The sequence below is a fragment of the Mus pahari genome, chromosome 11, assembly GCF_900095145.1.
Source record: "Mus pahari chromosome 11, PAHARI_EIJ_v1.1, whole genome shotgun sequence".
Classification (NCBI taxonomy): Eukaryota; Metazoa; Chordata; class Mammalia; order Rodentia; family Muridae; genus Mus; species Mus pahari.
This window is the reverse complement of record NC_034600.1, coordinates 47,933,280-47,946,509: the sequence shown is the minus strand read 5'-3', so window position 1 is coordinate 47,946,509 and position 13,230 is coordinate 47,933,280. Positions and strand designations below refer to the sequence as shown.

General features: G+C 35.9%; 1 protein-coding gene across 1 annotated transcript in view; it reads right to left on the bottom strand.

The window, feature by feature from the left end:
* The window catches only part of Hcn1 (hyperpolarization activated cyclic nucleotide gated potassium channel 1), a 356,122-nt gene that overhangs the window by 39,612 nt on the left and 303,280 nt on the right, over positions 1-13,230 (bottom strand). Inside the window, exon 6 of the mRNA XM_021208583.2 lies at positions 5,998-6,238. Within this exon, the coding sequence (XP_021064242.1) occupies positions 5,998-6,238 (241 nt within the window). The remainder of the gene's footprint in view (positions 1-5,997; positions 6,239-13,230) is intronic.

The window sequence follows — 13,230 nt, the reverse complement described above, 5'->3', positions numbered from 1 at the left end:
GAATCACACACTGGCAGTGGAACTTGAGATGACCTCATTTTGGAGTGGAAAGCTAAACACTGCAAAGAGGTAATTTAATAATAGAGCTCAAAACAATAGCTAAATATATTATTCTAGGAATACAGCAAATTTTCGTTAAATCACAAATTTTTGGTGCAGAATATATAATTTAACATTTTCACAAGGTATGTAATCGTTTCACCGATTTTCCAGAATTTTAACACTATGATGACTTTAATGGAGAATACATAGGGAAGAGGAAGAGATTTCAAAAGACCTTTGCTAACGCTGACATTAAAGGATAATTGGCACCTTTGAGGAGAAAGTGAAACTGTGCAAATGCCCCATTTATATCCTAGAGGATAATAATGTCCCTCTGGTGCAGGTGTTCCACAGTCAGAACACACAGGAGTCTGAAATTCAAATGCTTAGCTGAGATTTATCTCCTTTCATGTATACAGCCAGATTAACAGCATGAGATGACTCTCAGTTCCTTTATTTCCATTTTATTCGCATTTGCTAATTGTAAGAAATGAGTTTCATTATGAAATATTATAAATATATAATAAATAAAATATAAAAATAATATATACGACTTGCAGTGTCCATTTAGTATTCTTTGTATGTATGTAATTATATATGTATCTTTATTAACCCCACATCCAAAAGAGGGCTAATATTCAAAATGCATAAGGAACTCAAGAAGCTAACCTCCAAAAAAACCAAACAACCCAATAAAAAAATGGGGTATAGAACTAAACAGAGAATTCACAACAGAGGAATCTCGATTGTGCGACAAGTACTTAAAGAAATGTTTAAAGTTCTTAGTCATCAGGGAAATGTATGTGCTTTTAGGACTGGCCATATAGTAGTCAAGTAGAGGTAGCCCAATTTGAGGGTTTATCTCTCAGGAAGAATAATTCTCCAACTCTCTGTAATCACTAATTTCTTGTAGCTCTTCATTTAGGGATGCATCCTCATTAGATTTCTTCCATTCAAATTTGCTTGTGAACTGCTGTCATTTCTAAGGTCTTGTTTAGGCTACCACAGTGTTAAGATCTCTTATGCGCAGGTTTCCTGTCAGATACAAAGTACAGCATTGAACATTATGGTGTGATATAATTTGGCAGTAGCCAACAGCAATATAATTGGGCTTAAGACCCATTCAATCAGAACAAATTCATGTCTAGTATTGTAAACCTGGCTAACTAGTCATGACTGGGGAGGCCACAGAATCTAGAGCATTCCTAGTTTCCTAAACCATTATAATCTAGCTGCATCCTAGATACTGTTTCTAATGTTCATAGGTAAGTATAACTCTCACCCCTCCTCAAAGAAGCTTTCTTTATTATTATTTTTTCTGGAGTTCATTACAGAAAGCTGGAAAATACGAAGAACCCATCCCCAGTTGATACATCTACAACACTATTCCTACACCTAAGGCTCAGGAGACTACTTGGAAGAGGGGCAGAACGATTGTAAAAATCAGAGGGCTCAGATGTTTCTGAGAGACATTAATATCCTCTCTGGCAAAGGGAACTTTAAGATTATAGAGTTTATCTCCAAAAAGGAATCCAAGAGAAGACTGGAAGCTCTTTTTCCCCACCAGCCAGGCAGTTTCTCCTGTAGCTCACTCTGAGCATCTACTACTTCACCATCAAGCTGACCTGAAGAGTGAAAACAAGTACCATAGGCTTGATTGCTGTATTTATCATCACTACTCACCTGGAAGGCTTGAACTTCCATTAACCCCAATTCCCTACATTCTGATTCCTTCCATGGCAGAAGGAGGTGGGAGACATTTCATGTATTCCCTGTTTTAAGTTTCCTAAAGCATTTCTCTTCATTGTCTAATAAAACAGCTTACAGTTTTAGGAATTTCTTTCTTCAAGCAATCACAAGTTAAAAACTAGATAATTGCAGGATATTTGATCTCCTTACCTCTTTCCAGTATCTCTATTGCCTATAAGTTTGCCCAATACACCTGCTCCACACTCATTTACTCAGAACCTTTGCTGACGATAACATTGAAAAAGGTTGTAGATGAATCATACTAACCAAATTTACACAGTAAAGAATGGGTAAGCTGAGCAAACATTGTAGCTGTGGTATAAAGAAATTGAATAAATATGTAATAACCTTGCACAAATGAATACTTGCTTCCAATGTTTTCATTAGAGAATTCTATAACATGGTTAAGGAAGCAATGAGACCAATTCTACAAAATAATTTTTTAGAAAATAGGAACTGAGAGAGAAACTCATAAATCCGTTTTTGAAGTGTGAATTACCTTAATTCAAAAACCCAGACAATACATTAAGGGATAGAAAAGGAGAAGAGTAATATCTCTTATAAAATTAATTAATCATGAAACTATAATCAACTATAAAACATGTTAATGAAAGGATAATATTCTCTATTTTATTTAGAATTTAAAAACTCATAACAATAAAATAAAAAAAATAAACATTTATTCTATATCACACAGAAAAAGTAGACAAGATAGATATTTTATTTATTATTTAAAATAATTATGGAGACTACTATCAATATAATTAATATACCTAAATGCTCTTTCAAAACAGCTTTCAACTAATACTATGTTTAATGGCAAAAATGCAGATTATTTCTTCCCAAATGAGTATCAAGATAATAATATGCCTCGCACCTCTTTAATTCAACCAAATGCTGGTAATGTCTGCTAGTGAAACGAGACAGGAAAAAGAAATTTTCATGTATGTCAATAGGAAATGCAGAAAAAAAATTCTCTTTATGGAGAAAACAAGATTGCCAAGAAGTAAAACCCAAAGAATTAGTAACATAGTTCCTATAGCTAATATGAGACCATATCCAGGTCATTTCCTAAAAGGGGAATGTCAAACCCCACAATTTTCTTCATAATTGCATCTTACAATGAAATTGGAAGTTTAATTTAAACATAATAGTGATTGCTATAGGCTCTAACAGGGAGAGGACCCAGTAAATGATATATAGGGTATTTCATTTTTCTTTCTTTTTCAATGGAGGTGAGATTTGATATTAAAATGATGGTGTATACAGTACTTGTCATCTGTAAAACATATGGAATTCTTTACCACAGAGTAAGTTTTATTATACGAAAACTGAGAAGCAATTTATTAGGTCAGAGCCTTACTAGGAATGCTAATTAGATCTGTGTCAACTTGACACAAACTACAACCATGTGAAAGTCATTTGATTGAGAAAACAAAAAGTTCTCTATAAGATAGGGCTGTGGGGAACCCTGTAGGGCTTTTTCTTAATTAGTGATTGCATGGGAAGGATCTAATTCATTGTGGATAGTGTCATCCCTGGGCTGGTGGTCTTGGGTTCTATAAGAAAAGAGGCCGAACAAGCCATGTAGATCGAGCCAGTAAGCAACACCCCTTCATGGCCTCCGCATCAGCTCCTGCCTCCAAGTTCAAGCACTGTTTCAGTTCCTGTGGAAGTGTAAGCCAAAAATAAAATAAAATAAAATAAAATAAAACCTTCCAGAACTTGTCTTTTGATCATAGTGTTTGACCACAGCAATAGAATCCCTAAGACACTGGGTGATACGCAGAGTGTGACAAACAACCATAAGTATATTACAACTGTGTGGCACAGTGTCTCTGAGAGGGCTGGAGAAATCGATGCTAACCTTGGTGCCTTTGGAAGTCCATGGAGACTGTAAGAATGAAGGCAAAGTATATACATACAATTGTACTTCTGCTTATAAATGTAATTATATCTGTGTACCTAAATTGAACACAAATTTACAAGGGACATGGTATCTTGGTTATTAAATGAAGAGCTACAGATAGAATAGAACTGAATAGGATTGAACTAGACTGTTCTATATGGTAATGGATTAAATGTGAAAACATCGATAGGAACTCATTTTAGCTTTATATAGATGCAGATGGTTATAGAAACCAACGCCTGTACATTTGCAGAATAGTGTTGTCTTTGCGTGCGCGCGCATACACACACACACACACACACACACACACACGTATGTCCACCCACAAGTAGATGTGTGCAACAGTGCTTTATTTAGCTAAGAAATGTCAGATGCAATGCTAGAAAGGTAGCACGGACATTCTTAGTGACAAAATCTTGATTTAATACACTAGCATCCAACAAATGAATGAAGGACTCTTTGGACATATGGAGAACTCTAAACTGAAAGAAAAATAGCCACCAAGAGCCTTTGCACACTGAACAGAAAATACAGGACAATCCGAGTGAAGAACAAGCCAATAAAACCCCACTTTAAAGGGCACATAGGTGGCGTGTGATGGAACCTCCGAACAATGTGAGCCCTAAAATAATTAGGTTGTATTTCATATGCAGATATAAAAGGCTAATAAATAAGGAATGGGAGAAAAGATAGTTCTGCATAGAATAGCCCAATTGTGTCAGACACCAACAGTAGCAATTTGTACAGCTCCGTGAGCATTAGATGCACAGAGGAGACTGGTGCTTTATTATCAGGCTCTTCCTCACAAAATACATTACTACAATCTAATTTGCCAACAAGCAAGTTTCAAGAGGCTCTAGGACTGAATATCAAAAATGCTCATGAGGTTCATGAAGTTTAAGACACAAAGTTTAAGAAGCTCTTTGCATAGCACAAAAGAAAACATTGTTGATCGAGTGTAATGTGGCATTATGGAGGAAATACAAACCAGGGAGAAGGTAAGAATGGAGGATTTGGATTAAGTTGAATTTACTTCCCTAAAAGATTAGCAAAAGCTAACATCCAACACGATATAGAAGGTCATATAAATCACCACAGTACCAAAAATCATAGTTGTGTTTCACTCGTGGACAAAGATGCAACATCACTAAGAGATATAACAGGAAAAATTATTTTAATACTGGGCATGATCTTGTATCTCATCACTGTAACCGTCACTGGTATGCTGGGTTCACCAGAGTTTGAACCCATCCTGACTTAGTCTTTGAAGCAACCTCGGTCATGGTACTTAATATAGCTGTAGTGACAATGCTGTTCAATTTACCACAAACACATATCTATACTCATTTACTTCGTTTATTCATTTATATTCATTTGAGGGGGATGTGTGCAAAGGTTCATGTGTGGTGCTCAGGGGACAGCTGGTTGGAGTCAGTTCTCTTCTTCTACCTTGTGGATTTTAGGAATCCAAGTCAGGTTATCCATCTTGGCAGCAAGTGCCTTTACCTGCTATGCCATCTTGCTGGCCCCACAAATCCAGTCTTAATTATAGTGTGTTTTAAAATTTTCAACTTTTTTTTCAGCATATGTATCACCCAGGGATTTTATAATCACACACTCTGCTGAACATATTCAGAAGCATGAACTTTACAATAGCCATGTTATAAATAAACCAAATACTCAGGCCTTTCAGCAACATAAGCTGCTGCCCAAGCATGGTATAGACATCTCTCCTTTGCTTAGTGCTGCGGGAGAAACCTTGGATTTTGTCAATTATATGTGAGCAACAATGATGGTGGAAATTTTTAGCAATAAATCTAAAGACAGACTTCTAGGCTTTATCCTCTACACCCATAACTCGTTAAAAAGTCAAGGAAGAAAGTTACTTCTTGTGTATAGTATATTAAAACAAAGGAACATACAAAAATAACAAAAATTCAACATCTTAATAGAGCAATATAGGAAACCCTTGTAACTGTTAGAGAAAGAGTCATCCAACACTCTGGGGACGTTTGAATAAGAAAAAAAAAAGTGTGGTTTCTGTATGTTTTCATCCAGTGTTTACTGGTTCCACATAAACTGTATGCAACTCTCCTCTCATCAATACACTCATACATACACCTGTTTGAAACTGGGCACCTTCGAGTATAGCTACGTTCCTAGTGCTTCTGCCAGAACTCAAATAAAAGCTCATCTCTGACATCACCGAACACGCGATGCCTCCAAGGCCTCCGGAAAGACAGTTCAGAGGCTTTGGATTGGAGTTTTCAGAGACCTTGCCCCGTGTGTTTACTAACCTCCGAAGTAAGAGCCATCTGTCAACTTCATTTCCTTACTGGACTTGGTGATGACGCCAGCAACACCGTGCTGGATGAAATACATTTTCTTCCCCACAGCTCCTTCTCTAATGATATAGTCTCCAGGCTGGAACACTTCAAATCGCAGCTTGCTCAGCATGGCCGTCACGAAATTGGGATCGGCGTTAGCAAAAAGAGGCATCGTAGCCACCAGTTTCCGGCAGTTGAAGTTAACTATTTCCTAAAGGTGGTAAGAGTGGGCACACAGGAAGGGGGATATCAGTCAGAGCTGGGAGAAAAGTATAAGTTCAGCATTTAAAAACATGAATGTTCAGAATAATGGCTCATGTACATTTGTGAAAAGATATATAAATTGTAATCCACATATGTCACCAATATAATACATTTTGTTTAATTTTTAAAATTTCTTTAAAATTTCACTCGCACAGTTAGAAAAGAAATACAACTAGTATTCAATAACATTAATTAAATAATAAGACTATTAATTTTATTACCCTTATTTATATATTATTTTGTATTCGCAATTACAGCTTAAATGTGGAATCTTAATCTTGCTTTTATGGATTTCAATGAAAAATGCAATGTCCTATAAGGACTAGGTGCAGTGTTACTTGGCCTTTCTTTCATGATGCTGAGCAACCTACCTGGTGCCCCCACCAGCTGGAATTATGAAGGGAGGAGAAGACAGATGTATTCAGTTTACATTTTTTTAAAAAAATCATTCACATCAGAGCAAAAGGAACAGAGAACAGATGTCACCAAAGGCAGTCAGTGAAAGACTGTAGGAGAAATCTGATTTCTTCTTGGCTCGAACCAACCCCATTTCCGACTCACACACTGGAGTCTGAATCAGAAAGAGGATATCTCCTTTGCCTGTCTCATTATTTGTTGTCTAAACAGCCAGACGATCTACATGTTTGGCTCCATTTTGCAGATTTTAGCTCAGAGTAGAAATATTTTTTTTTCTTGGACTAAGACGTGGATATAGGAAATTGTGTTATTGTGTGTACTGGAATGAGCGATGGTGATGTAATGTTATCATTATGGCATTTCTTGATAACTCCTTCATAAAAGAAACTAGCATCAAGTGTCCTCTCATGAAAAATTATCAAAAAAACTAGGATTGTGTTGAATTTATAATCTTGTTTAAGAAGCATAAAACCTAAAGTCACCTTCCCAAAGAAGTGAAAGGGAGCACAAGAGCATGGTGGGTGTTCACTAGATTAGAGCATTTGAAAGCGTTGTGTAAGAGACAAGATTACTTAGCATTATCTCACAAAATTACCTGATATCATCTTGGCATAGGTCAAAGACAATCTGATAGATAAACATAACAGGGCATTGCTCAGTTAGAAAAGAGGATAAATTCCTTTCCTTTGTAAGAATGAATATTATTGGAGATTATTATGATTAGAGTAAACTATGGACTGAAAGAAATATGTCACATTAGTTTCCTCAAATGTGTTAATTCCATAGTAACTGAGAGAGAAAGAGAGATAAGAAGGGGATAGTCTCAGGGCACTAAGTTATATATCATGAAGAAATTATCATGTGCTTATTCCACCAGATGATGACAATGACTGAAGCAACTGCAATAGCAAGAGCAAGAACAACAACAGCAACAGCAGTAATGGCAACAACAACAACAATAACAGCAACTGTAGAAACAGCATCAACAGTAACAACAGCAACAGCAAGAACAAGAACAGCAACAACAGCAACAGCATCAATAGCACCACCAGCAACAACAGCAACAATAGCAACAGCATCAACAATAAGTAACAACAGCACCAACAGCAACAGCATCAATAGCACCAACAACAACAACAACAGCAACAATAGCAACAGCATCAACAATAAGTAACAACAGTAACAATAGCAACAGCAAGAACAAGAACAGCAAGAACAGCAACAGCATCAATAGCAACAACAGTAACATCAGCAACAGTAACAACAGCAACAGCAAGAACAAGGACAGCAACAACAGCAACAGCATCAATAGCACCAACAGCACCAACAGCAACAATAGCAACGGTAGCAATAACAACAACCACCACCATCCTACATTTCTGAGAGCTAGAATAATTAATTTTTAATATTTGTGCCATAAAATACAAATGTTTGAAGAAGCTTAATATATTTATCTTGGTTTGAAGAGTCCACAGGTATTAAACATCCTATGAACATCTATAATTTGTATATTTTTTGCACAAATTAAAAATACCTCAGGTCAATTTAAAATAGCTCCAACTGATAACACATAGCACACTGTTTGGGGTCCATACTTCTGAAATTATCTTATCTTAAGTTTCCCATACAATGCTATCCTGTCATTTCATATGGGAATATCCTTTATTCTGCACAGCTCATCCTCTAATTTTAATGGCATAGACCTGTTGTCTTTTAATTCCATTTTGTCTGTTATTTTCGTATGTCATATCTATAGGATATTTACAACTCTGAAACAGACATCTTTTATATGTGCATAATACTTGTTTTCCACAGTTTATTTGACAAAAGCAGTCTCAAAGTGTTAACTGTTTCCTAACAAGAAGAAAAGAAGTTTTCTTACCTTAACTAAAACCTCTTTCCTTCATCATTGCCCTAACCTTCTAGTCTTCTCTCTTTCTTTCCCTGCTTCCTTCCATCCTTCCTTATTTCCTCCCTTCTTTTCTTTTCCCTTTCATTAATATGGACACATGTTTAAGCAGTGTTCACTAGGAGTCGAACACTGTTACAGATTCATACCTTAGATTCCAGTGTATTAACCTCTTCACTACTAGCTGAAATAATTAAAGTTGCCACAGATACAGCTCATTACAGAGTTAACTAGGCACCATTTGGGCTTGATTAATGTGGACCAAATATCACATTTAATATCTATCATTCTCTTATCTTTGTTTTTTTTGTTTAGTTTCTGATTTCAGATGAATTTTTCGTTTATTTTTTCCTCCCACTATTAGGGACAGTACTGTTTTGAACTTAAAGATGCCCTTGAGGAGAAAAATCATTCTCTTTACCCCAGATGAATCCTAAATATTGTGCTCTTAAAACTAGGTATACTCCAGTCAGTTTAATTCGAAGAAAGTAATAAAATAGAAATTAATGTAATGATTTTTTTTTAATTAAACTGACTGAAATATACCTAGTTTGGATAGCATATATCCTTTACATAGTGTGATACAAAGGTGTTTCATTCCTGCCATGTTTCTGCATACCTGTAATATTAAGCCCATCATTATAGTATTTGACAGTCTGTCTCATATCCAAGACAATCAGGAGACTCTCTGAGCTCAGAAATGCATGAGAAAGAGTGACTCAGTGAGGTGTGATGTTCTGCATGAGACCATGGAACAGGAGCCTGATTTAAAGAACACTGAAGTATGAATGATGTTTAGACTGTCTCAAAGGTCTTATGGAAAAGCTTCATACTAACTAATGATCTTGAAAAGAAGAGTACAGTGAGGTGTGAAGGGACTGTCACCACAGTCTCTGTGCCTTTCTACAAATGGAATACTATCCTGCAAAGAATTCCTAAGAGGCAACTATCTCTATATGAGTATAAATAGGATATTTTCTCACAGCACTTAAGAACATTTTCTTTAAATAATTCATTTAAAATGAAGAAAAATATCAAATACATCATATTGATCATTGGCTCATGACCTTTTCAATATGAACATAAATTGTAGATATCTTAAGAGATTTAACCTGTACTAGTTTTTATTTCTAATGTTTATATTAATCAAAAACCAAATTTTTCTCAAAATTTGAAACTTACCTCATTTTACTCACATCAGCAAAAATAAGGAAGAAACAAAATATTTATTTCCCTACAAAAATTCCTTCAAAAGAATTTTATAAGTTAATTATGTGATAGTAATATTTTTAATTTCAATTGTTTTTTTTTAAAGTTTCTCACAAAATTAAAACATAACATTCCCCCTTCAATATTATGTAATAGAAAATTATTTTAAACATCTAGTCAGAAAAGGTGATTGATAATCTTGTTAAACTTTTATAAAAGGAAGTAACAATGAATGGTTGTCATAAAGAAAAACACATGAGAAAAAAACATTTTTTGAGTGATAACACAATGTTAAGTTCTTGAGAATGGACTTGGTATGTTTCAGATGTTAAGTGTTGCAGATATAATGACATATTTTGAAAATTAAAATGTCCAGTACAAAAAGAATAAACAGCAAGATTTTATTTTCTGTAATACATTTCAAAAGTAGTTCAAGTAAATGTATAAGATGTGGAGCTGTAATTACTTTTTTGAGAACAAGCATAACTGATTCTGAAATTGCTCAGGAAGTGTGGACCAACCACTCTGGCATCTAGAGGTATTTTCTCCTGTCCAATTTACCAAATATATTCTCTAGTTCCTCTCTGAAGACCAGGTATGGGACAGCAGAGTGAATAAACTTTAATTCTTTGGGAAATAATACAAACTTTCCTTTCTAATGCTGTAACTTAGAAATATTTATTGTCAAAATACTAGATTACAAACAAAATTGTAAAAAATATTTGTATATTGGGATACATGTATTACACATTTTGTCAGAAATTTAATGTCATATTGTTATTAGATTAGTTATTTAAACAGATTCAACAGTTATCCTAGCTATTTATGGTTCTCTCTTCCTTCCTCTCTCCCTCTTCCCTCTCAATTACACACACACACACACACACATACACACACACACACACACACCACACGCTTCAATAATTGATCTCAGTGAATAGCATCTTCAGTAACCTTTCTAAAGAGTGGATTTAAGACTTTTAAATCAGCATTTAAATTTTTCTTTTATTAAAAATAGATTTTTTTCTTACATGATATATCTTGACTATGGTTCCCCTCCCTGCATCTTCCCAGTGTCCCCACTGCCACCATGTCTCCTACCTGGGTCTTCTCTCTTGTTAGAAAATAAACATGCTTCTAGGGGATAATAATAAAATATACTAATATAAAACAAACTCTAACACATTGGAGTTGAACAAGACAAACAAACAGAGGAAGAGAACCCAAGAGAAGGCAATAGAAACAGACTCATATATTCACATACTCAGGAATCCTGGAAGCCATAATATAATGCACAAGACCTGGCAGAGTTCTATGAAGGCCCTGTGCATGTTTCCTTAGTCTCTGTGAGTTCTTACGTGCTCTCCCCATATTGATTTAGAGGCCCTTGTTTCCTTGGTCGCTTCTACCCCTCCAGTTCTTATTTTACAAAAGGGTAAAATGCAGGAATCAATTGACAAAAAAAAAAAAAATATTTGTCTTTGTTCTTATTTTGACCTGTTGTTGGTTATATATATGAATTTTTTTTTGCTTTATCAGTTACTACTGAAGTGCTTAAATATAATAGGAACCAATATGTTTGCTCATAATTTTGAATCTTCCTTAGTTTTTTGTTATAACAAATACAGTAAGAAGAAACCCTTTAAATAACTAAATCTTAAGTAAATTTGCTCAAATAAATACAGCTGTACCAGTACCAGATGTAGATAGTATTTCTCATAAAGCATTCACCTTCCACTGTCTGATCAACTCATAATTTCGACCTGACTTCTATGGCTGTATTTTTGTGTGTAGGGAGTATCAAGACCCAGACTGTCGACACCCAGAAGGTAGAATGTGGGAGGACGTTCATAGGGGTGTTCTGTGAGGAGAGGAAAGGGCCGATATTGGGTTGTAAAGTGAATAATAAATAAATTTAACTTTAAAAAGTCAAAAGAAAATTCTACCTATCACACTTTTGTAAGAATATGGTACATGGTTTAGGCACCAGGTAGACTGGATTACTGCATTGTGATTTTAATATCTTAAGGTTTTTGATAGATTCTGAATAGCCACTTTTGTCATTAGCATCTGGAATCACCATAAACTCTGAGGTTAAATGTCAACCAGAAATAGATTCTCTTGAATGGCAGGTGTTTTGAGAATCTTTCAAGGTCATTAGTTTACTGAGAAGGCAAAGCACTGGCTCCTCATTTGACTTCTATTTCTCTGAGAACAGTTTTCTAAAACCTTCATGCAAATGCTTCCATAAATGGCAGCACATGTATTCCAATTGACCACAGTTTTAAAAAACACAATTTGCATTTGATATCTTGCAATTTCTTCCAACTAATCTATTCTACTTAAATTACAGAGCATTGTATTTGAGGTCTCTGGACTGTAAGAGAAGATGTATAAGAAAGAGAGGGAGAATACCAGTTTTATTGCTGATGGTGCAAGTGGAGCAGGATGTAGTCATGTCTTGTTCCATAAGATCCACTGTGAATAAATAAGTCAAGAACCTTCCCGGCTTGTCAGAGACTTCTTTTTATTTCTATTTCACCTATTTTTTCAATAGTAGGTATGTCTGGGTTTTTGTTTGTCTGTTTGTGTGTGCGTGCTGGCCACTTTTACGTCAGCTTGACAGAAACTGCTGTTGGAGGTTGGTCTGGTCCTGTTGCATTATCAAATGCTAAATGCTGGCCCCCAAGACCTAAATAAGGCAAGTGCATCTTCACATACTGCAAGCGATGCTGTAAACCCTGCTTCCCAATTTTAAGTTCATTGGTTAATAAAAGGCTAGCTAGCACCTGTGATTGGGTAGAAGGGAGAGAATGGCGGGACTTGAAGATGAGTGAAGGGATCTGAGGAAGACTGAGAGAGGAGACAGGACATGAGGAGGGAGGAGGCCTTCATGGAAGGTGATGGACCATGAACACATGGCCGGGAGAAATAGCAAATAGCAAGAGACATATGGCTAGGATGTAAGATAGAAAACCTCCAAAACCTACCCAATCCAGGCTTACAGCATGTAAATAAAATACCAGGATTCTACGTCTTCTATACGTGCTAGTGCTAACTAGAATAAATAACTCCTACTTCAAACCAATACTCATGTGAAAGGTGGGAAACTCAACTGAGAAAATGCCTCCTTAAGATTGGGCTGCAACCAGACAAGGTTATAGGGCATTTTTTAATGCCCCATAATATAATTTTTAATACTAGCGATCAATGCAGAAGGGCTGAGCTCATTGTGGATATAGACACTCCTGGCCTGATGCTCCTGGGTTCTGTAATAAAGCAGACTGAGAAGGCGTGGGGAGGAAGGCAGTAAGCAGCGCTCCTCCATGGCTCCACGGCTCCTCCATGGCCTCTGCATCTGCTTCTGCCTCTAGGTCGTTGTCCTGTTTGAGTTCTAATCCTGA